The following is a 24,508-nucleotide window of genomic DNA, read 5'->3' on the forward strand; positions in this document are numbered from 1 at the left end:
GCATTAAGGACTCAGACTGTGGTATGTGAATGAGTATTTCCTTTCATTTATTTCATTACTTTAAGTTGACTATTCTTATATTATGACAAGAAAAAGGAGAATAAGAAGGATGATATCTTTATAAATCTTTGCTGCTTTAGTTACATTTCCTAAGTATCTTCCCCTTATTATAATAAAAAAATCATTAGTTAGAGGTTAGGGGTATGGGGGATATTTCAAAGTAGGGGTATTTTTTTTTCACTGAGCTATGAATTGTAAACCTGGATTTACTAATGTCTATTATACCCTTCCTAGGACGGGATAAACTTTACTCAATGCCTTTTTCTGCACTGTAAAAATACATTTTCATAGAATCAAAAAATGGTTGAACTGGAAGGGACCTCTGGAGTCCATCTTGTCTACCCCTGATCCTGCAGGAGGAAAGCTTATTTTTCCTCAGTTTAAACAGCAAGAATTGATCTCAAAGAAAACACTTGGAATTATATCGCATGCATGGTAGGATCTATCAAAATAAAGGTCTGAGAATTTTATAATGTCTTCTCAACATTATAATCTCACAGTAACATTAAACTCAAGCTTCATGACTGAACTCTGAATGGTTTTCAGAACACTGAACAAAATTGCTGTTTCTGGATTTGAATGAGAATATATTAACTATTTTATAGAAATATAATTCTATAGAAATTTCAGTCACCAAAGGCCACACTCATACCCCCCATAAAAATGTAATACAACAAAGGATTGCACACTAAAAAAAAGTTCATAACAGCTTCCTAAGCAAAATACCCACATAGGCTTTAAAATTACATCTATTAATTTTTTAAAAACATTTTTTATTAAATAAATTTGCATTCTAGTGGCAGATAATATAATGTAGTCTCAAATACAATGCAGTCTCAAAGCCTCATCTAGCATGCTAACCATGTCGGACTCGTTGAGTTTCGTACAGCTGAATAAGTTTAAGTATCCATGGTGGATGATTAATAAGCCCTGCTTCCTTTGTCTGTTTTTGGATGGCTGACTGTAGTTCAGGATACCCAGATTTATCCAGAGTAATTCCAGGGAATAGGTCATTAATGAGACTCATAAATAAAGGTTCATCTTCATCCACCTGTCAAGGATAAAGTGGGGGGAAACACATTATTTATTTATTGAAATTATTATAATAGTTGTAAACAATCTTCAAGATAAGCTATTCAAAAGATGGCAAGGAAAATCTTATATCTTCCAAAACAAATATTATAATTATACATCAGTTTTATGAAGTGAGTTTCATACAATGAAATCACAAGTAGTAATTTCTAAATTAAATACTTTAGGCTGATAAAATGTCAACAACTTTAAATACAGTTTTCTTCAATGTATACACAGATATATTTCTTCATTTGTTATCTAAGCCAGCAAGATATATTCCAATCATATTTTGCCTTAGGATTTTTATTATTTTTTCCTTCTGAAGCATTGCTATAGGTTTAAACGCGTGTACCAACGTGCTGAATAGATTAACATCAGAAACAGAGTAATGGGTTCCATCACAAAAGTGATTACAAAGGTAAATACAGAGAGTCTAGATATGCTATAACCTTTTAATTACAGCAATAAAAAGAAAGATGAATATTTTAAATAGTATTATCAAAAGATGTTACACTATACAAGTAGTTATTAGCTGCTTCCAATTACCTCACTTAATGCAATTCTTATGATGTTCTGAAAAGGCAACAGACTCCCAAGAAATGTATAAATTGAAATTCTGGATTAAGAAAGATTTTTAGTGACATTATTAAGAGTTAATACAATGTATTCTTCCTTTCTCTCCTTAGGGTATAAAGAAATAAAACCAAAAGCCTATTAGAGGACCAGGTAGATCCCCTAGGATCTCATGGTATTTCCAAAGATTTTTCCAGCTAAAGCTTATGATATGTTTTTCTCGCTTTAAAAGAAAAATTGTGCTCACACAGTAACTGTATTCTGATTCTCAACTCACTTATAAATCATATTAAAAACTGCAAAATAATGTATGCAACTGGTGGAAAAAAAACATCTTTTTAAAGTGCATAATAAAGACCTTTAAAAATGCAAACAAAATACTCTATTGGGCAAAGTCATCAATGTTACAGTACCAGTTTGGAGAGGTTCATGTCCCGCAGAACTCTCATCACAACAGTTTTCTCTGGCTCTTGGGGATTAGATCTTTTCACTGCTCCAAGTGTTCTTAAAACAGACAGGATATTTCTAAGCCCAAAGTCATAATGAACCTTGAAATAAAGCACAAACAATATTGGAACTACAAAGATCAAATAGATCAAAACAAAAAACAAGAGAGGACTGAAAATTAAATTCACTAAATAAATGAATGTTATAGAACTTTTCAATAATATTCAATTCACAGCTCTTTGTCTTTTCAAATAGAGTTCCAGTTTTGTTGTTATCAAATCCTGAAGATATTTTCTAGTGTTGTATGTCCATACCAGAAAGTGATGATATTCTGGTGATACAGAGCTCACCCTTATTTCCCAGGCTGATAAATTGGAAATTTGCTGTGTAAATCCCAGAATTTTCAGCAAGAGATAACTTATTGATTAGGTTTGCAGATGACACCAAACTGGTGAACTAGATCACAGCTAGAGTACAAAATTACCAAGAGAAATTCAATACATTATCTCTGTGTGATGCATTTAAATAAAGGCAAGTGCAAAATGCTAAAGATGGTAATAAACAAGTGCATTAATAAAGAGTAGCAGCTCTTCTTCATTGAGTCTAGAAACAAATCAGGTGCACAAGGCTTTACAGAAAAAATATCTTACATGGGATTGATGTCACAAGCTCCCCAGTGAATTATCTGCAATTTTAGTGGGCAATAAAAACATAAATGTCCTTTTTAGGACAATTAAAAATATATTGCTATTGTAGTTGACATTTCTATACTGTGACCAAAATCTAGATTCTACATTTAAAGATGGAGAAAAATTTGAAAATGAAAAAACAAAAGCAATCAATTGACTAGAAAACATACTGCTTCAGGAAAAAAGTATTACAAAATCCACTGTAAAAATAGGAAGAGTGAATATGTAGGATGAGTAATGATAAAAATCTTAAACATGCAAAAGATACCAGTAAAGAGGAAGATGGAAGGAATAGAAAGGAAATGAAGTAATGTGCTTAACTACAGCAAGGGGGATTTGAGTTAACTTTTAGAGAAAACATTGTGACCATAATAAAAATGAAACTTTGGATCATGTTGCCTGGGAAACTGCAACCTATCCATCAATAGACAATGTTAAGAGCACTGACAAACATTAATAGCAACTTATTTAACTAAGAATTATTTTGTCTCCAGAAAAGTAGATGGATGATTCCTCAAGGCTCTGCTCTGCCTCGTTTTCTATTATTCAATCAGGTGCCAAGTTGTTACCAGTTGAAAAATTTAGGTATGAATATACAGCCACGTACTGCCAGGAAATCCTATTTGCAGATGGAAACATTAACACAAAAAGATTAACAACTCAGTGTGACATTGAGGAACTCAGATGTCACCTGACTTCATCATCATTTAGTAAATGGCATGTCCTAGTGAAATGCCCAGAATCATCACAAGCACTGATTTATTTCTTTTTCTCCATGCTAAATGACCATCATTGACATACTGGAATGAGTTCAGCAAATGATGGCTATGTGAGAGGAAAAGAGGCAATGTCAAAATCTTCAACAGGGGAAATTGCAATGGTTTGCATAATGAAAAGATTCTTCACAATAAGAGTGGCTGAACACAGAAAAGGTACCCAGAGAGTATCCAGGTATCCTTGGAGATATTCAAAACTCAAGAAGGGTCTTAGCAATCTGCTCTAATGTGCTGAGCAAGAAGCTGGACAAGGTGACCTCTAGAGGTCCCTTCCAATTTACACAAATCTGTGATTCTACAGAAGTGATGAGTTCATTAAATTTGAAGTAGTTTCGTATCTACCAGAAAATTTAAAATAAGTTTAAGTTACTTTTAAAGACAGAACTTCTGGTGCATTCCAACTGACCTATATGATGGGTGGTTCAAGGTGACTATCTTTTATTTATCTTAATCTGTTTTCTAGTTTTGCAACTGCTTTGTTTTTTGTGAATGGCACAGAAGAGCTAGAATTTATTGGAAAATGTGGGTTATGAGTTATTTCTTTGCTACATCTTTTAACAACAATCTCTAAAGATTATGCCTGAGCAAAATACACTGCAGTGGTATAGCTGATGCTCTTGAAAGAAAGAATTAAAATATTAAATAAAAAAAATCATTATTAGAAGCAGAGTTTGCTCTATGTAGAAAAGAAAAAAAGGGATATCAATGGTTTGCTCCATATGAAAGCACCTTAAAGAGATGATTCTCAAAAAAGGATTATCACCTCATTTTCTTTGAAGCTTTGTTAGATTTTTGCCTTTCAGTTTCTGTTTTTCCCTAAGCTCTGTGAGGCTTTGTGGAAGGAGGTTCTAAGGAAGAAGTCCGGTAACAAAGCCAAGTAATTCACCTTTAGAGTTCTTCAGAAGAACTCTTTCAGAGTCTTGTGGACACCTTGGGCTTCCTACATTTGCTAAGGACTATTCTTTTACTTTAGTGCTTATTGTTTTTTCTTTACTGAAGTAGATGACAGTCAGGGTGCCTTTGGCTACTTGTGAGTCAGAGTTCCTCTTTGAGGACTTCATGTATTTCTTCCAGCACATTCCTTTTAGATTTTCTGTGGGGTAAGTTCAGCTGGTGAATGCTTGTTTTCTTTATTTCCTTCTGTTGATATACTGCATTTGCTGAAAGCAGGCAATGTTCTGCCATTTCCTATTGCACTGGTTCTTTATGTGACCCTGATCTTTCCAGTCAACTGCCTGGAAAACCCAGCATTACTTAACTTGGAATTTCAAATTTAACATTAAAAAATTGCCACTAGGGAAAGAAAGATTATGAATTATGGAGTCACAGAATGGTTTGGAAGTGACCTTAAAGGTCATCTAGTTCCAAATCCCCTGTCATGGGCAGGTATACCTTCCATTAGACCAGGTTACTCCGATCCCATACAACCTAGCCTGGAACACTTCCAGAGATGGGGAGTCCAGAAACTCACTGAGCAACCTGTTGTAGTGTCTCACTATCCTTTACAATCAGGAATTTCTTCCTAATGTCTAATCAAATATGCCTCTAAGAAAGACTGTCTGTACTTTACAATTTTAGTTTTCTGAGTACACAGAAACCATTTATGTCCCACTGTAGTCTTAGAAATATGTTCAGCTCATGAGACTCCCATATCTAATCTGACAAACTCATTAGATATCTCTCTATATAATCACATATTACATTAGATGTATTCCCCAACCTACAGCAAACTTTACAAGGAACTTCAGCAAGTGTTTCAAATTATTTCACTACTACTACAATAACAACACACATTCAAGGGAGGAAGTGATGGACCTAACTGAGAAGCAGAAGATCTAGTCTGTGGTGGACAAGAGAGGTATCAAGGATGATGGAACAGGGTGGAAAGAGACCCTTCTCAAATACATGTGTACAGATCAGGACTAGTGAAGAGAACAGTGTTGTGGCAGAAGCTCTCACAGCAGAAGGAGGTGCTAATTTAAATATCTGTTTGCCAAGGCATGCAACATGACAATAAAATGGAATAATTACAGCTCTGTGCAGGTACAGGGTTACAGTCAAACTAGGAAATGTGTGGGCATAGGTACAATGGATGGATACAGGTTCTTTAGGAAGGACAAGACAGGATGAAGAGATGGGAAATTGCCCTTTAAAGTGAAAGAGTGGGAACACTTTCCCTTCGGGTGGCTAATGAGCCAGTTGAGAGAATTTTTGTTAGAATTGGAGGCTCAACAACTTTGTGGCGATAAGGAAGAAACTGATGAATCTTTCTTTCGACAACTGAAATTAGCCTCATCTTTGCAAGCCCTGACTCACTGGGGGCTTGACACACTCCAATATCTGCTGGAAGGGCAACACAGCAGGGCAGAGCCATTCCAAGAGATTTCAACATTGTCTCCAATAACATCCTCACACACAAAATGGTGACTAGACAAGGTGCTCAGACATTTCAACAGCTTGACCAGAGTCTGTGCAGTGTTTGTTTATACTTGGAGATATTCAGAGCTCATCTAGACAAGGTGCTGAGCTACCTGCTCTAGCAGATCTCACTTTGAGAAGAGGTATAGCACCTACTCACCTCCAGAAGTCCCAGAGAATTTTTTTTTTTTTTCTCTGATTTAATGACTGTATAGAATGAATTTAGGCAAGAGAAGAACTGTCCAAAGGGTTGCTCACAGGCACAGGCAGGACAAACTAGCATACTACCATGGGCTTACAAAAGCCATGCACTAATAAATATGTGGTACAGAACTAAAATTATAGTAGTATAATGTAGTAGTATATTAAAGTGTAGTACATAGTAGTGTACTATTATTGTCCATTAGCACAGGTTCATCACTGTCCAACAAAAGCAGGCATTTGAGCCACAATTTATCTACTGTTCATATGATTTTCAATAAGACTCTCTTTTGGACAGCCAGCACAGAGCATTCAAAATGAAAGAACCAGATTTGTTTCTACTTAATCACCCCATCCCAAATAGAACAGCAATATTCCCTTTCTAGTAGCACTCAGCAAGACAGAGCCTTGTAGGTGCTCTATAGTTATTTACAATTATATTACAAATTCACTGCCTCTGAAATAGACCTGGTCTTCATAAGTGAAGACATTGAAAACTGTGCACTCTGCAAGTTCAGCACAGCAATATACACTGGTCCTCATTACCTTTCCAGATCTGCACTCTATTTAAGAATCACAAATCAAACTTCCTGTACTACTCAATTTACTAAATGAAAAATAAAAATAACATGATCATTTCAGACATTGATTCTGGAACTTGAAAACTCTAAAAAATGTATAGGTTCATGAGTGTAAAAATAATTATATATTCTATGAAAGTATATCATCTTCATATCCTTCCAGTGACAGCTTACAGTTGGACAAATATTTATCTTACCTGTTTGGATAACTGCTCTTCACAGAGTTTGTAGAGTGTATAGAATTTTTGACTAAGGATTTGGTTGTCTCGGAAACCAGCACTTGCCATCTTGACTCGCATAATAATGCTACGGTCAGGCACCATCATGGCAACCGTGCGAAACTGAATCTTCAGATTTTCAGGAAGTTCCTGTCGTCCTGCATAGCCAGGGTTCTGAAAATGCAATTTATAAACCCAAACAATAGATAGGAATATACAGGGTAGGAAGTTTTGTCTTTCTTGTTAACCATTCAGCAAATGCAGGAGCACACACAAAATTACGAAGGATAACTTGAGCACAATGACACATCAGTGCACAGTTGACTCAATACCGCAGTTCATGAAGTATGGGGTATCACACGTTATTTGGAGATGTCCAAGACTTAAAGAGTTAGACAGACAGCCACTTACAGATCTTGCTGGAGTTCTTTTAAATGGTTACTACCTCAGAGTCTTGACAGTACTCCAGTGCTGGAGGTTACTGTTCCCTGTGAGCATTCCCAGACCATTTCAGCGCAAAGCCAGTCAAGCAGTGCAAACCATTACCCAGTATAATTTAAACTAATGGATCTGACCTTTCTCTGAAGATGTCTAAGTCATTCATATGAGTACTGCATGGCTCAGTTGTGACAACTCTGTGCAGTGATAACTTCTTTCATCTCTTTCAGCTCTTTCCAAACTGTCTTCCCCCTGGCCTATGTATGGCACTTATTTGCCCATTTTTTCAAATTACAGTGATAACATTAACACTTTTCCAAAGGTAGGACCCCCTAAAATAAAGACAAAGGCTTCCATTTTGAGTGGGTATGTAGGTAGCTAAGGAGGGAGAGATAAAAAGATGATTTTAAGGTATTCTTATACTTTACTGCTGCTTTGCCTCCTTCACTGCTAGAAGCAGTCCACAGGCACCAAAGATAAATCTTCAGGAGGCCAGTGAACCAGAGTGAGAGTGATTTCCCTCATGCTGTCTTCTAGGATTGAGGCCAAAACTTCTTTACAGGTGGTAAAATACTGACCAGACCAGCCACAGTAGTCCTTGCAATGGTCAATTCTGTTTTATTTTGACTAAAAATATGAGAGGGTTAAGTTTAATGTCAATCTGTCAAATATTCAACAAAAAAGTCCTTAAAATACATACTTAATGATAAATGCATACCTCAAGTCCTAAGATCCAGTTAAAAATATGGACAAGAGAAAATTATATAATAATTACTTTTCCAAATTATTGTTCAAGTTTCATTAACTATTTTCTAACAGGCAGTTACAAGATTTCAACAGGGAAATTTCAATAGGAAATGGAACAGAAAAGATTTTTCATAATGATGCCATTTACATGCATTTACAGACATACCATAGTCAGAAATATACCAAATTCTCTGTCCATGTCAATGACATCACCATCAGTGAAAGTGAACTGAAGTTTCTTTTTTTTCTTACACTGAAGTACAATATATATCTGCTGAGCCGCCACTGATAAAACTGGAAGTTCAATACGGTTAAATTCATCAAAGCATCCCCACGCACCCGACTGAGCTAAACCTAAGAAAAGCAAAAGGAGAAAAATTCTGATAAAATAGCAGATTAAACAAGAGTAACTTATATACAAAATAGAACATGTTCTATATAACTTAGTTTAATATGAGAAGAGCAGAGAACATGAACACAGTCAAAACTCAAAATAAGTTGGGCTGTGCATTAATGACACTCAGAAAAAGTATCTCTCCTTGAATGAAAGATACATAAACTTCTTTACAAAGAATCCTAGACTTCTACAGCAACCATTAGGCAGAAAGTGTTAATACTGTATATAGTACCATATAGCAGCACAAATGTGCATATAGTATGGAAACTCATCTATGCAGGGGATGAAGCTGTCAAGCATTAGAAACACCTACTTAAATAAAAAGTACAAAACCAAATAGAGACTATTATATTTCTGACAGGAGCATTGTAGCATTTTATAACAATTAGGTAAAAAATTAGCATATTACTATAAAAATAGATAAAAAAATAACTGGAGATTAACATCCTACTGTTGAAGAGAGAGGAAAGAATCTGATGTTACATTTAGAATTGTTACATGGAACAGGCCTTGGAGTTCTAGACAGAAAGTAGTACACACAAACATAACTAAATTAATGGCTTTTGGGAGAGTCAAGTACACCTTCTTCTGTATCATGCTAACAGGATTGAAATAGGAGAGTCTACAGTGGCAGCCTTCTAGAGCAGTAGAGGGAAAGCCACATAATTCCCTGCTTTTCTACACCCCTTTTAGAAAAGACAAAGTCTAGTAAGTCTATGCAAGAACTTCATGGATGCCATCCCTCCCTTCCCAAAGACCACACTGTACTAGTATTTCAAATTGCCTGAGTCCATATCTAGAGGTTTTCAGAAGTGGAGTTTAATGCATTCCACTGAGTGGTGGAGCTCAGCTTGGTTTAAGCAGTTTGAAGGCTGTACTAAATGCAGAAATTAAGCACATGTCAAAGAAAAGGCATTGTGTTTGCAATGTTAAATAACCATGCACAGACCTCCCCTGAATCCTCATACTTTATATGGCAATGCCTATAGCACTGGTAAAATAAATCTATGTCTGGTTTATGTGTAAAGTTGATTCCTTAAGAGCTAAGATAGTTCAAGAGAAAGTACTCAAAAATCAATAACAATACTATGAAGACATATTCTTTCACTTTGTTTTTCTTAATTTTTTTCCTCTCTTGCCTTTGCTCAGCCTGTTCTTCTCATAATATGCTACTTCCCTTCCCTTCCCTTCCCTTCCCTTCCCTTCCCTTCCCTTCCCTTCCCTTCCCTTCCCTTCCCTTCCCTTCCCTTCCCTTCCCTTCCCTTCCCTTCCCTTCCCTTCCCTTCCCTTCCCTTCCCTTCCCTTCCCTTCCCTTCCCTTCCCTTTTCCTTGTCTGATCTTCTCTTGCCCTTTAAGATGTTCCTCCAAGTGCCCTTAATGCCACTTTTATGTTTCTTTTCTGACATTAATTTTTTGGTTTTTTATGTCCTTTAACCAATTCTTTTAATAATGTTGCATCAATTGGTCTTTTTTACCCATGCAATTTTGGAAGAAAAGAACTAGAGTCAAACCAGGTCAAAATCAGTGGTAGTAAAACCAAAATTAGCTTCTTAAGGCTTAATTCAGTCAGGGCGATACTGCAGATCTCCCATGAAAATTATCTCAATTCCATATGTAACCTTCCCCTAAGCTGCTTCTAACTAATTTCTATGATATTATAAGCAAAAAAGATATTCTAAAGGAAGAGAATCTGAAGAGGATTAAAAGTTACATGGACTTAATTAAAAAAAATTAAAAGCAATTGGAATATATACAAATACCACAATGCCATAATAATGCAAAGATTGAAGTAATTATATCAAAAGTTACCAAATTTAAAACATGAAATACTCAATCCTACTGTCTTTGAAAACAAATGAACAACATTCCTTGACTTCATTGGTGTGGCATCAAGTCCTTTAACTGATGTTCCTCTCCTTTTGTGAGGAATATTTGGGCCCTGGATGCCCTCAACAGCCCTTCCTGATGATTTATTTAAAAAATATGGATATTGATCCAGTACTGATATCCAACTGTGACAGACAAAATCTCTCTAACAGTATAAAGTTAGAAAGTGTATGTTTATTTGACACCGGGCAGCGTGTGGGATAGCTCCCAAATACACACTGCAGCTTCCAGGTGATTACAGAGTCCTTTTATCCATACAAGTATTGAATTACCAAAATACAAATACATATGCATAATTTTGGTACATCCCATTCTTTGCTTCGTATGCTAATCATTTTAAAATCTATTAAGTATGCGTAGTTTGTCCCTTGAAATGGGTCGGTGGTCCCTTTCATGGGGAGGGGTCCCAAAATGAGGAAGTAAATGAAGTCTTCCTCATTCTGAACTTTCTACCTTTTCAATGCAAATATGACAAATGAACTTGGTAGAACTCCCATTCCTTGTCTTCAATTGGTTTCAGAACAGAGGAGGCCCACAATTGTCTTATGTTCCTAAAAGCTATTTATCAGTTTCTATATTCTTCATTATAAACCCAGCTAACTAAACATTGTGCTGACAAGCAATCAATTATTAAACTACTGACTCTTAACTTCATCAAGGCCTACTAATTTATTTTAATTAACTCTAGTAAGGCTTATCTCTAACTAAAATTTTAGCTCCTCTAAAATATCTAAATTCCTTAAAATTTACATTTCACTGAGGCTTCTATCCGAACTCTGTCTTTCAGTCCAGGAGTTCCATTGTAGCTCAGGCAGGTCAGAACTGTACTCTGCACAGGGCTGTGCACAGTCCCACCTCTTTTCATCCTGAATTGCTGAATGAACTTTCTGGAGGAGCCCACAGCTCCACAGTATTACCCCTAGTCCTGCCTCCTGCTGTTTCTGACTAAACTTCCTAGATGAATCCTGTGTCCAGCTGGTCATTTCACATTGTCTGATGGCACTGGACTGCTGATGGGAACAAGCTATGAACAGCCTGACCTGCTTAGGCACTGTGGGACTGTGCCCTGGTGAGTGAAGTCCCTGCCCCTGCCTTTGTGCTGATCACCCTGGACTCCTGGCTCATCTTCCCTCATGGAACTGCCCCATTCTTGCTGCTCCCTGATAAAAAAAAAAAAAAAACATTTATTGCAGAGATTTTTTTTAATTAATTTGACTCCTTTTGTAACAGGTTACATGACTCCTAGGATCCATCATAAAAAAATCCCAAAATAGTGGGTTTTTTCTGCTTTGTTTATTAAACATAAATATCTCCTCTTTGGGATGCAACAAGAAAAATCTCTAAAGCTGGATAGTTTCTAACTAAGAAACAGTTCTGTATAACATGGTCTTTTACACTTACTGTCTATATCTTAAAGGGTTTTGAAAGTAATTTCTCTATAGAATGGTGAGGTTCAGTTCTGAGCAAATAATTTTTTCTTTGGGAAAGGAAAAAGAAATTCACTTGTTCTGTAATGCCACCTGCTGCATGGAGTTAGGAAACCTCATTCTCAGACAAAGCCAATATCCCACAGCTTTGAATAAGCTCAGTTCTTGAAGATTTATTTCATTCTGGTGAGGTTGAAAAAGGAAAGAAAATACATATATATGCTAAAAACACACACACAAGCAAAGGAACAGCAGGCAAATTCTCAGCTGCAAAACAGAGACAATGTAATTTTTTCATATTGTGAATTAAATTCTGTCCCCATGCTGAACATATGATGGCTATCAAATACAGAAATGGAATAAAAGCAGAAAATAAATGACAGGACTAAAGAGATTCTTAATTATATCTAAAAAAATATGGCAATGCCCCTGCCCCCATCAGTACAGACATCTTACAAACCTGGTTCTCAAATGATGAAAGAATCTCACAGAATAGCTACTAGCCCCATGCAATATATAATGCTTATCTGCAATGCAGAGTCATGTCTTCTTACATGTATTTTTCCACATTTTTTCCCCCAGATTTCACACAGGAGTAGAGCTATAGTGATATAATGCAATGGAAATGTCACTGAAACAAAACTCTGTCTAGCCAAAGTGCAACCCAGAAGCAGCAAACTAAAAAATAATCATTGGTCCTGAAAGAATTTACAGAATGTCAGACTTGTGTATTCACCTTCTGAATTAAGATAAATATAAAATTTTACATTAAATATTGCATTAAATACCAAATCACAAAAAGTTACTTCAGGTAAGACTGGAATTGCTTGACTGTAACTATAGAAAAGAGAACCAAAGCAAACACAACTTTTATATCCATCCACAGGCAACCACAGACAAAATGTTTTTGGAAGGGTATCCACTCTTTTCAGGAAAAGTGATGAAGTATCTCTGGTTTGCTATTCATGGGCAACTTCAACATTGAATTTGATATAAGAGAGAAATTGAAAATTCATCTTCCCACTTGCATCCCTGGTTCTTTCTCAGGTTACCTCTGGTCCAGTTTAGGTGACAAGTTGCATCTGAATCTACATTTTGGTTCAATTTTAAAAAACAAAACTATCAAAGATCAAAGTCCAGGCCTTGAATATATCAATTAGATCATCTGCCTATGAATTTTTTGAGTCACACAGAAAAACAAAACATATGGAAACAGGGAAACAGAGAGACCAAACCTCAGCTCTGACCCAACCAGAAGAACTTCAAATGATAATTTTATAGTATACAATATATGCTATATTAGTTATCTTATCTTTTTCTATTAATTTTTTCTAAAGATGAAACTTCTTGTCTTTACAGAAGTCTGGAGACATGCCTGCAGACAGGACAACACCACCTCACCCTGCCTCTTTTCTCCTTATTGTTAAACCTGCTAATGTCTGATGACTTGACCCACAGCACCAGTTAATGTGAAAAGTTTGGGTCTGGAAACTCTGATGATGGAGCACCAAGCCTACAACAGAGGTGGAATTCTAAAAAAATTTCCCATTGTGAGCACTGAAATATGTAGTGTGTTAATGAGAACTTTCTTATTAGACTGCATGGAAGTGCTTCCACAGCTGAGAAGAGCCATCCTTTTTTTCCATTAAAGACCTCATGTGCAGTAAAGAACTTTTATCTGAAGTCACTTTGCCCTTTATATGAAATGAAAAGGTGCTCATTTCCTTCTTAACTTCAGTATATCCACACTTCAAGAAATTGCAGATATTTTAAAGACTTTAAGAAGGTGATTGGAAGTCAGGCCCTTCCAAGCAGTGACCCTAAGTCCAAAACAACTGACTTCAAATGTCCCTTCACAAATGAATGCATCAATGACTTATATAAGAACAGAATCTTACTTTTACTCCCATATACACAACTGCCATATGAAAAACCCACCCTATTCAGGCTCTATTCAGCTGGATCTATTACCTAATTCTCAGGCAAATTCTCAGAGAAGCAAGCTATGATCCTACTTGCAAATTTACTGAAGTAAGCAGTCACAGGCATCATGGTTTCTTGAGCAGCAATTAGATGAGTTCTATAAATATTTTTTCTAGCTCATATTGAACATCAGCCTGCAATAAAATGAGGCAGCCAGAGAAGGATACACTACACACTATTACTTTGCTTCTGAAGCATATGATGAAAATACTACATGGAAAATGGTCGGCTTATAGGAAAAAAAAAAAAAAAAAAAAAAAAACAGAAAAAGAAAACTGAGCCCTAAAACTCAACTTGTGCTTTTAGACACAGAAATTGTGTCCAGTTTTAATAAAAGAAAGCAACGACAAGCTGCAATGATCACTACTGCCTCAATCTGAAATGGGAAAAGGTAAGTTACCAAAGTGCACCGGATAAGAAGACAGAAAAAAAGCAAGGATACAAAAATAGGTGTCTGAACTGACATGAGTCACAAATAGTTTAATACAAAGAAGTGAAATCACCATGGAGTCAGGAAAAGAGGTGTTTACATATAAAGACATACAAATATTCTCACAAAAGGAGCAGAGCAGAAGACAACAGTTAGGTGACATCAAACCCAATGCAAGGAGAAACAAAGGCTGACATCTCCCTTACAAACAAATGACTGCAGGTACAGCAGATTACTGTGCTTGGCATTATGAGCATACTCAGATATCCCAGCCCTCTTCTGTCCAATAATAATGAGCAAAATAAACCTGTGACATTAAAGGTCTGCACATATGATATGATATGATATGATGTGCAAGTAAAACTTGGCCCAAATCTGTGGGGGTTACAAGAGGTGCTTTGAGAAACTTGTGACCTTAACTGAATGTATTCATATGCCTAGATGGTTCAGTTTCTAGTTCAGAAATATTCCTCTGCTTAAAATATCATGACCAGCTTCACTGGCTTCTTAATTGGAACTAAATATTATCCCCAGGTTATATTTTAGCCTTCAGGAGATATCACAACAGTGAAAATTTTGTTTCTGATACCTTGTGTTACAGTTAAAAGCCCACCACTCACAGAAAGTGGTGGCATTCTGGTTTATATATGGTCAGTACATATATGCAGCTATATACAATAAAACAGACAATTATGATGAAATCGACAGATTTGGGATCACTAATCACTGTTTGCAAAACAAAATTCACAATTTTGCTAATCATGAACATTACTAGAGTTTGATCACTGTGCCATTTTCCTGGTTTCAAGACAGTCCTATAGTTAAATAAGACACTGCAACCCTGCCTTGCACAACATCATTAAGCTTCACATTTGATAGCGTTGTTCAACACAAAAATAGCAAATAATCAATATAAATCCTCTCCACATGAGAGGGGTAGGATAGAAGCATTGAAAAACCCTCAAACAGTAGAAAGGATTAAAAGGGGAGAAAGAAAAGAAGACATAGATGGGAAACACCACTGAAGAACAATCAAACAAAAAAGTACTGGGAAACATGCAAGAAGAAAGAGATGAAAAATCAAATATCAGGTAAAGTTGATGAGTGCCGGGAAATAAGAGGAAACAGAGGTGAAAATGCCCTTCATATCATTGCTAACTCACTACACCAAAGGGGCAAAAACTTACAACTCTAAAAAGAATAAAGCAGGTATTGTCTTACCTTTATAGATACGACCAAGTCCTCTGTAGTCCATTTGGTCTGAACAATTGAAAACAACAACATACTTTCCCAGGCATTTGCCCATGTCTTTGGTTGTCTCTGTTTTCCCTGTCCCAGCAGGTCCTGCTGGTGCACCACCCATACTCATGCCCAGGGCCTGTGCCAGAGTGATGTAACACCTAAAGACAGAACAAACAGATCTGTGAAAATTTTCCTACTATTAATTACTTGAAGTCCATCAATGCAACCACAACAGAAGTATTATCCAGAGCTGGAATTACATGAAGAAATGTAATTGAGTGTGATGAGTCCTCAGGTCTCCCTGCACACTGTGAAGCTGAGTTATCAGGACCAGCTTTGTTCCACCTGCAGAAAAGCACTCATCCAGCACAGCCATGGCTGCAATAGCCTAGGATATACACAGGCCAATTCTAAATGCTGAATACCAAAATACTGTAGTATTGTTATTTTCTCAGATTATCATATTATTATACTTCCTTCATTACAGCCTTATTCTGCAGCACCCAGAGCCACTGGATTTCTGCTTTTCCCCTTTCCCTCTGAGTCTCCAGAGTACTCATGATGGGCTCTCTGATCTGGCAGTAGGAAGGTACAGAGGGTGCCTTCTGTTCTTGACGTTTCCATAGCAGCATACCAAATCACAGCAGTGCTGCCAGTCACGTAAGGTTTTGAGTTCAGGAGGGCAATGGATGAGAGCGGAGATTGCAATGGGCAATAGAGAAAGAGGAGGAGTCCATGTGTCCTATGATCATCTTCTGCTTCAGCCTCCATCCTGGGTTGAGATCCTCAAGTTTAAGTCTCAGCCTTCCCAGACTGTGGAGGCTACTGAAGCATATAAGGAAGCCTGTTGTTCTAACCTTCAGTGCCTCAAAATCACAGCAAACACATTTTAGCAGTGTAAAACTCAATAGCTTTATGATATATGTGGGGACATAAAATGGGCACTGGAAAAAATCCCAAATGATAGCACCTAGTATGACTTCTTAAGAAACAACAAAATACTCATTCTAATACAATAGCAGTAAGAATGCTTCATCACCTTATTACTCAGTAATCTGTCATCATTTAACACTTAAAAAATACCACTCCTAACAATTCTGCTACTGAAAACAAGGTAAGGACAAAACTGAATACATAGCACAAGTTCTGTGCAGACCTTTCACTCCATTTTTGGTGTTTGCCATGACATGGACTGTGTCTGATATGATTTGTAGGAGCATTCAATTTCAGTGCCATTATCTCAATGCAATGTACTACCAGTTGTGTGTATTTATCACTTGCTTAGGGAATCTCTCTGAACATGAAATCTTTAGCCAAACAGGACTTGACTCCAAGCTGATTAATGGAACAAAGACACCATTACCTGAATATTTCAGAAGATCAGACAATTCCACGCAAAATATTATAAATACTAAAATGGAAAAAGTCCACAAGTGGAATAAAATCTGTTGTTGTGCAACATTGCTTAGGCACATAAGTTCCCTTAGCATCAGGAAACATTTCTGCTTCAAATACCCTTTCAATATGTGACAGTGCGTAGCCTCCAATCCCTGCAGCTTTGTTTGGCTCTTCCAGATTTTTTAAAGACAGATTTGCTTGTTCTTTCTGTTGCTGTTGTTATTATTATTATAGTTTAAACTAATTTAAAAAGTTTGTTTTCTTAAATCATGTCACCCTGTGCTCATTTTCAATCTTGTGTGACATAGCACCTTGTAGAATCATAATATATCCTATGTCCAGTTCCAGTCTAGTTCCTCCTCTGCACAGGACAAACCCAAAAACCACCCCACATGCCTGAAAGCTTGGTCCAAATGCCTTTTGAACTCTGGCAGGTTTGGTGCCATAAGCACTTCCCTGGTTGTCTTTTAGTTCTATGAACAAATTTTGAACAACACTTTCTTGATACTGGCTCTCCTGGTGGATAAAAATATTTTTGGTGTGTTAGTGCTGCCATAGCCACTAATCAGCTGTTTGTGTACTGCTTCAAACAAACCCCTAACACAGGAACAGTAGGGTGCATAACATAGAATTTGGGAAGTGTGTGTTACTTATCAAAAGCCAGGTATCCACATGCAGAGGTTTGGGTCTCTTAAATAGCTCATAGGGAATAATTTTTGTTCAGAAATAGGCAAAAATCTGAATTTTCATTAATAAATAAAATCTAGTAGCACAAAGAATGCAAAGACAATTCCAACATTAACTCAAGATGGGGCTTTGAGCAAACTGGTCTAGTAGAAAATCTCCCAGTCTAAGGCAAGAGGATTGGAACTAGATGATCTTTAACACCCCTTCCAATCCAAACCATTCTATAATTCTATAAATGACTGAACAGGCAAAGTATTTTGACTTTGACATTCATATCCACATAGAACATGCTCTCGCATAGCAAATATATCTGCCTCTTGCCTAGCTGAAGCACTGAACAAAGTCCTTAAGGAAAACAGGCATCTAATAAAGTTTATACTATGCTGTATAACTAACACTCAAGCAATAAAAATTTCTCCTTGTGATTGCCCTCAGAGTTTTTCAGTATTTGTATTCCTGCAATTCTCCATAGGCTTTGCTTAAAACCATACTGGCACTACTTATGCAATGCTATGTCCTGAGCTACTGCTTTTTCCTATAGGTTGACTTCAAATTAATCACTTGCTGCAATTCCAAATTCCCATGCAACTACCTGCTTATTGAAAGCAGCAATATATTGGTATTTGACTGACTCTGTTTAGGCTGGTGAAGTGTATGGTGTTCAGGCATATTTACCTTGAGACCAGCTAAGTTTTTTAATGCTCATCACAGCTCATGTAGCTCAAGCAAACACTCAAATTTAACCTGCTTTAGATAGCTGAATATATAAGCACTGGCCTCTGCTGTTCATCAGCGATATTGCAGCATTGTAATAATTCTAAGTAATACTAAGTAATTCTGACTCGTGAAAGTTAAAAGAATTAAGTCAAAGGAATTAAATCTTAGCTCCAATACTATGCACTTCATTCCTTTTGCAAATACCTGTCAGTTAAGGGAGTTATAACAAGCCTGTCTGTACAGCCCAAGTATTCATTGCAGTAGGTGAACTCCACATCAGTGATTTTGATAATGCATTTATCCAAGTCTTCAAGAAAATAAAATCGAGATTGTTTTTGCCATTCAAAATCAGATGGAGATTTAATGTTCATACGGACCTATTATGGAAAAGAAAAACTATTAATACAGAAATTAATCAGTAACAAATTAATCTTGAATTCCATACAGAGAAAAAAAAAGTCTACTTAATATAAATTCATGACCTTGAAGAATGAGCACAGAATCTGTCATGAGCCAAGACATCCAGAATTATCTTTTCAAACCTGTCTAAGACATGCTCTGAACCTCCTGTCCACTTTGGTTTTCCTCTGATATGGGCACAGACATTATGAATTATGTCTTACAGAGATATTGAAAAGCAGTCATGGAAAACATAAAAAATGAACAATACTGGCTGTCCTGCATGCTAACTGCACCATTACTCACAGAAATACTAAATTGTGCACAGTATTTGAATACATTGTATAGACATCTGAGTGCTTTGGTTTTTTGGGTTTTATTTTTCAGTACGAACTTGCCACACACATATTTAGATTTGTGGTAATTAATAGATTCATTATTATTGACACTAGATCTCAAAACCACTGGCCTCTTACAGAAAATGTTGCCCTGGCTATTGGCCTTGTAAACACTGTGTAAGGTGAAGAGGAGGCTCTGGAATCTCAGCCACTGCCCTCTCCTTTATCTCAATCACTAAAGGATGTGTTTAGCAGAGAATAGAATAGAATGTTTTAAGAGAGAAGGCTGTTATTACATATACAATTTAAGAACCCTTTCCCCAGCTGTGAACTTGCTCCTGACTTTTTATTTCATATACAGGACCTACAAATTTAAACCATTTTCCATATTTTTTTTATAATATGACATTAAATTAAGAAAAGTTATGAAGATAAATTTAAAATTACAGGTGGAGGATAAAACCCCAAGTTTATGTTAGGAGACAGCAGTTTTCTTTCTAGATTTCAGTACTTTATTGTTTCTTATTTTCTTTACACATGCACTTAATTTTTATTTTCCTAACATATATGCATAAATTAAGCAATCAGTATTGAATTATTAGCCTTTTTTACTTCCATTTTTATAATTATTCTTTCATTATTCAACATACTTATCTAAAGGAAACCTGATGCTACTCAATTATAAAAAAAATGAAATATCTGTTATATTTTTTGTTGCTATCCTCTTCAAATATATGAAGCCTCACTGCTTTTACCTTTGAATAACTATTACCTTACATCAACACATAGGCTGGATCAGAAATCACAAGATTGACAGGAATACTAAAGTGAGGTTTTTTTTACATTTACATTCCAATCAAATAATCCATTAAATCTTCAAACTGAGAGGATAGTTTAATTTTAAAAGTTAAACTCTTTTGCTCACAGTGAATTTGTGCATGTATGAACAAACATTTAAAGAACTGAAGTCTAAACCTATGAACACACCAATATAAAAATTCACCCTTCTTACTGTATCACATCTATATTAAATCAAACTAAATCTGATATGCTCTATCACAGCAGTAATGTCAGAGCTACTCAAAGAGAATAGATTCTAAGATTTACTTATAATTATTTTATATGTGCAAGACCATCCATACAGAAAGTTCCCTTGATGGTTTTCCAAAACTTACCAAATCATCAAAGATATCCTTCTGGTGCACATGAATGGTGATTAAAGTTTCATATTTTGTCCTCTCCATTCTTGTCAGATTGTGTGTTGCCATGTCAATCAAATAATTTAAAAGTTCTAAGAACTTCTGATTTGTTGTGTGCATTACCTTTTCCACAAGCAAGAATGATCATATTAATATAAACACCATTTGCTCTTCCAATATTTAGAATTTAAATTTAAAAAAAATCTGAAAATATCCAAGGTTATAATGTCCATATCCTGCTTTGTATTTATTAGGCTTGAAATCCTAAATTTGGATTTTCAGACTGCCTTCCATTCATGCATTGCTACCCAACAGAGTACAATAAGGTTATATCTTGATGAACAGGTCACACCGTAAGATTTTTTTCCAAGACTTGCTCCTTTTATTATACATTACATTTTCAACTGACTGCATCCCTGCATATATTCAAAACCATCAGTCAATGATTTTGGGTAGAATATATTAGCTCAAGTTTAGGGGGAAGAGGTTTAGAAACCTACTATAATTCTAGATGCTGACACTAAAATAATAATTTGTTTTGTAGTAGCAGATCTGTTATAAAGTTCCACAAATACTGACTATACAATACTGACTTACATAAATGAGTCTTAGACTTACATAAATAAGTCTAAGACTTACATAACTCACAGCCTCTGCCAGTGATGTAAACAACAAAAAAGCACTGAGATTTAAGAAAGAGAAGCTCATTTATACCCCATGCCAAATGTGTGACAGAACAATCACACCAGCTTTCTGTAAATACATGCAGAGCCTAAAACTCACCCAGTTTGCTGAAAAAAATTGCTAAAAACACTGTTAAAACTAACAGAGAATTAAATAACCTCCCCACCCCCCAAACATACATATGCAGTTCAGCCCAAAAAACCACAGAAGTTGTTTTCTTGTAAATGCAAAAGAATCTTTATACCTAGTTATTCTACGAACTAGAGTGGACTAAAAGCAGGTTTATGCTCTTTTTAAACTTTGAACAGTGCAGAAAATGTAGCAGTACATGGTTTTCTCCATAGCCTAAGCCCTTACTTTCATGCAGTATCAAAGTACAGCACGGAATTTGCCCTGCATTTACTTTTATGGTAGCATGTTGTTACTACTTCTTTGTTCAATCTCACTCTGTATTCCTGATTAATGGTGGATTACAACCCTTTAGTTCACATTCTGTCCTTGTTCTTTCATAGATTCACTGTTAGGAATGACACCTTGGCTGTTAACAGCATCTTATCCATGTGTTTGAGATTAAACCAACACAGATACTATTCTTCCCCTTCCCTAGAAAAAGAGCTCATCAGCTGAAGGATGTAATACATTTGGATAGATTAGACCAATGTCCACAAAGCACAGTTACTTCCCCAAAGTTCAGGAGCTCTTGTTAAATAACATTATAAAATTCCCCATATTCCAGAACTAAGAAACTGCCTCTTCCCAAGACGAGTCCGTAACAAAACAACAGAGAAAATCACAGGATTAGGAGCAATTCCAAAGCACATGCTGGGTGGATAATGAGGAGGTGTGACTCCTTAACACATTTTTATTATTCTGTTTTCCTGATAGTTTATTTGTTATTCTGGGTAATTAACTAGTCCTTTGTGCTTTTCTCTACATGCTACTTTTAACTTTTCACAATATGTACTGTTACAAACAATGCTTTTAATAAATCCCCAAAGACTCATTAAATACTACCTTTTTGTCTGTTTTGGTGCTGTTCAGTGCCTTCTCTGCGTCTCTGGTCCAGATAATTTGAATTCCCAGAAGCCCTATTTGTGCAGGAAACATTGCCTGAAAGTCATACATCTTAAATTCTGAATCGTTAATGGCCATTGACGCCTGTCTAATAATGGTGTGGATTGTTTTCCTAATCCCATCCAGCAGCTGACCTAACCAGAATTCCACATTGCCCTGAAATAAACAAGAAAGTACTTTCAGAGAATTATTTTATGAATAATTCACAAGAAGCAAGAGCTCTACGTGACTGTTTTCCCAGTCCTTCATACTCCCATTTCTGTATTTGTTATTCTCTAATCTTTAGCAGATTCCTTTCCTCTTTCTGCTCCACTGCCCTTTTAGAGATATGTGATGGATTTGGCACTTCACAGCAGTACTGCTGAGAAAACAGGTAAAGCAATCGTTACAAACTGACACAAATGTTCTGTCCCTGCTACTCTTTGCTCTTGCTGTTCACATTGGGAGGTTTTCATTCAGCTAGTAAAATAATAGCATGATGCAATACTGTTGGCCTCTAAAACATAAATCTACTTTAAATCAAGTCTTGAAAAACTGTAATATATTCTTTCATTACCTGAGCTAAAACTGGTTCAATAATATTGACCTTTTCGCCTTCTTGAGATTCAAACAATAAAATCTGGTCGTAGTTTTTTTCGTGAAATCCCACTCGGTTAACATTGTCAAACAAACTTAATAAATGTGCCTACAATAGAATCAGAAGAAAAGCTTCCATAAACTGTCCTCATATGGCATTCTTACTTTGTCTTTAAATACTGTATTAGAATAGTCTGTAAATCTTTCCATAAGTGAAATAAATTCTCTCAAATAAACTACAAAATCCACCACAGTCTTCACTTAGTGATATAGACCATAAGAACACTATTGCTTTATTACTTGTACCTGAATAGTGTGGGAATCAGATGCTTGACCAAGGATTTCCAGAAGAGCAGGGTCAGATACAAAAAAAAATCTTGGAAATATTAACCGCTTTTTTTCCAAATAGCCAGTCAGTGATTTCTGACAGATTTCCAACTGTTCCAGCAAATGTGGTAGCAGCTGTGCCAAAGTCTCATCTCCAACACAGCACTGCACAATGTTTGATGTTTCATGGGCTCTCTGCATAATTCTTTGCCATGATTTATCAATATTCTGAAATCTTCTGGCTTCCTGAAGTACATGATAAATGCATTAGCTTTTCCTCATGTCTGTCATATTCTAAAAATTAAATAATTCTATCAGACAAAGTAACAGTTTAATATCTCCCTTGCTGTTAAAGTCTTCTTTGGAAGACTTATGTATGAATATTTATAGGTATGCTTATTATTGACCAGAGTTCAAATTGCAAGAAAAAGAGTACAATAGGAATAGCTCTGCAAATGTCTTACTTCACGTTGGGCACCAAAATTTTCCACATAAAAGTATTCAAACACACATGAGGAAACGCAAAAAGCACATTTCTCAGAAATTATAGCCTTCCTAACAGCAATACACAATGTCATGTAATCTGTTGGTAGCAGCACTTGATGAACAAAACCAGTTGCACAATCTGAAGCTGCCCCACTTGTACATTGGAAGTGTTGTAGGTGGAAACAAATTCTCAAACTGGAAGCTGAAAAATAAATATTTTTATACACTGGGTGTATTGACATTAAAAACTCTTTCTTCATCTACAACCAATGAAATGTTAATGGAAGCAGAAATTATCTGAGACCTAGAAGAGATCTCAAAAGAAGATCCAAAGCAATTTGTCTGTCACAAGGCAGGATCATACCCAAAATACCTCTCTGTCTTGTGTTTAGTGATGTTCAAAGATGGAGATTTAGAAGCCTCTCTAGGAAATTTTTGATCCTTGTGATTCTCTTCTAATACCTAAGCTAAATCAGATAACGAAACAAGGTTTTTTCCTTCCTGTTGAGAACAGCCTTTATATTTTAAAAAACTTATCATGTCTGCACTTCAGTTTTTCCTTTTCTTCAAGTCAAACAAGTCTAGTTTGTTGAACCCTTTCTTGTCCCTCATCCTTCCTGAATAGTTCCTTATTATTGCCACCCTCTTCTGTGCTCTCTCAAATTTGTCAGTGTGTTTCTTTGGCCAAAACCAGATACAATATTTTAGTTATTGGTTATTGGTGTTTATGCATCCCACTCATTTTGCACACCAGGAAACTCAAATTATCTTTTTTAGTAGTACTATCAGAGACAATGGCAAAAACCTATCAAAATAATAGCAACTACTGTTTTTCCTCTATCCACAAAGCTTGTTGCCCACCCTAAAAATAAATTAGATCTCTTCAACATGTTTTGCTTCTAACAAATTCACATTGACTGAACATTATTCATCTTCTTGTTAATTTCCAGATGCTAACAGTTACTTGTTGCAGTATTCATCCAGAAATTGCAATTAAACCCACTCCTCATTACTCCTCCACCAAGCTGTTCCTTC

The 24,508-nt window shown here is 36.0% G+C and overlaps 1 protein-coding gene across 4 annotated transcripts in view; it reads right to left on the reverse strand.

Annotated features, from left to right (window-relative positions):
• The window catches only part of LOC110469703 (dynein axonemal heavy chain 5), a 151,383-nt gene that overhangs the window by 85,443 nt on the left and 41,432 nt on the right, over nt 1-24,508 (reverse strand). For all 4 annotated transcript variants that reach the window (XR_014952814.1, XM_085571792.1, XM_077784814.2 and 1 more), the window contains exons 37-46: nt 22,967-23,233; nt 22,641-22,769; nt 22,025-22,240; nt 20,303-20,449; nt 18,595-18,767; nt 15,568-15,746; nt 8,389-8,576; nt 7,017-7,211; nt 2,121-2,255; nt 922-1,111 (exon numbers count right to left, since the gene is read on the reverse strand). Coding sequence is in view for 3 of the 4 variants with exons in the window: in XM_085571792.1 (XP_085427918.1) it covers nt 922-1,111; nt 2,121-2,255; nt 7,017-7,211; nt 8,389-8,576; nt 15,568-15,746; nt 18,595-18,767; nt 20,303-20,449; nt 22,025-22,240; nt 22,641-22,769; nt 22,967-23,233 (1,819 nt within the window). In the remaining variant the exon portion in view is untranslated. The remainder of the gene's footprint in view (nt 1-921; nt 1,112-2,120; nt 2,256-7,016; nt 7,212-8,388; nt 8,577-15,567; nt 15,747-18,594; nt 18,768-20,302; nt 20,450-22,024; nt 22,241-22,640; nt 22,770-22,966; nt 23,234-24,508) is intronic.

Source organism: Lonchura striata, chromosome 2 (genome assembly GCF_050655825.1).
Source record: "Lonchura striata isolate lonStrDom1 chromosome 2, ASM5065582v1, whole genome shotgun sequence".
In the NCBI taxonomy this organism is placed as follows: domain Eukaryota; kingdom Metazoa; phylum Chordata; class Aves; order Passeriformes; family Estrildidae; genus Lonchura; species Lonchura striata.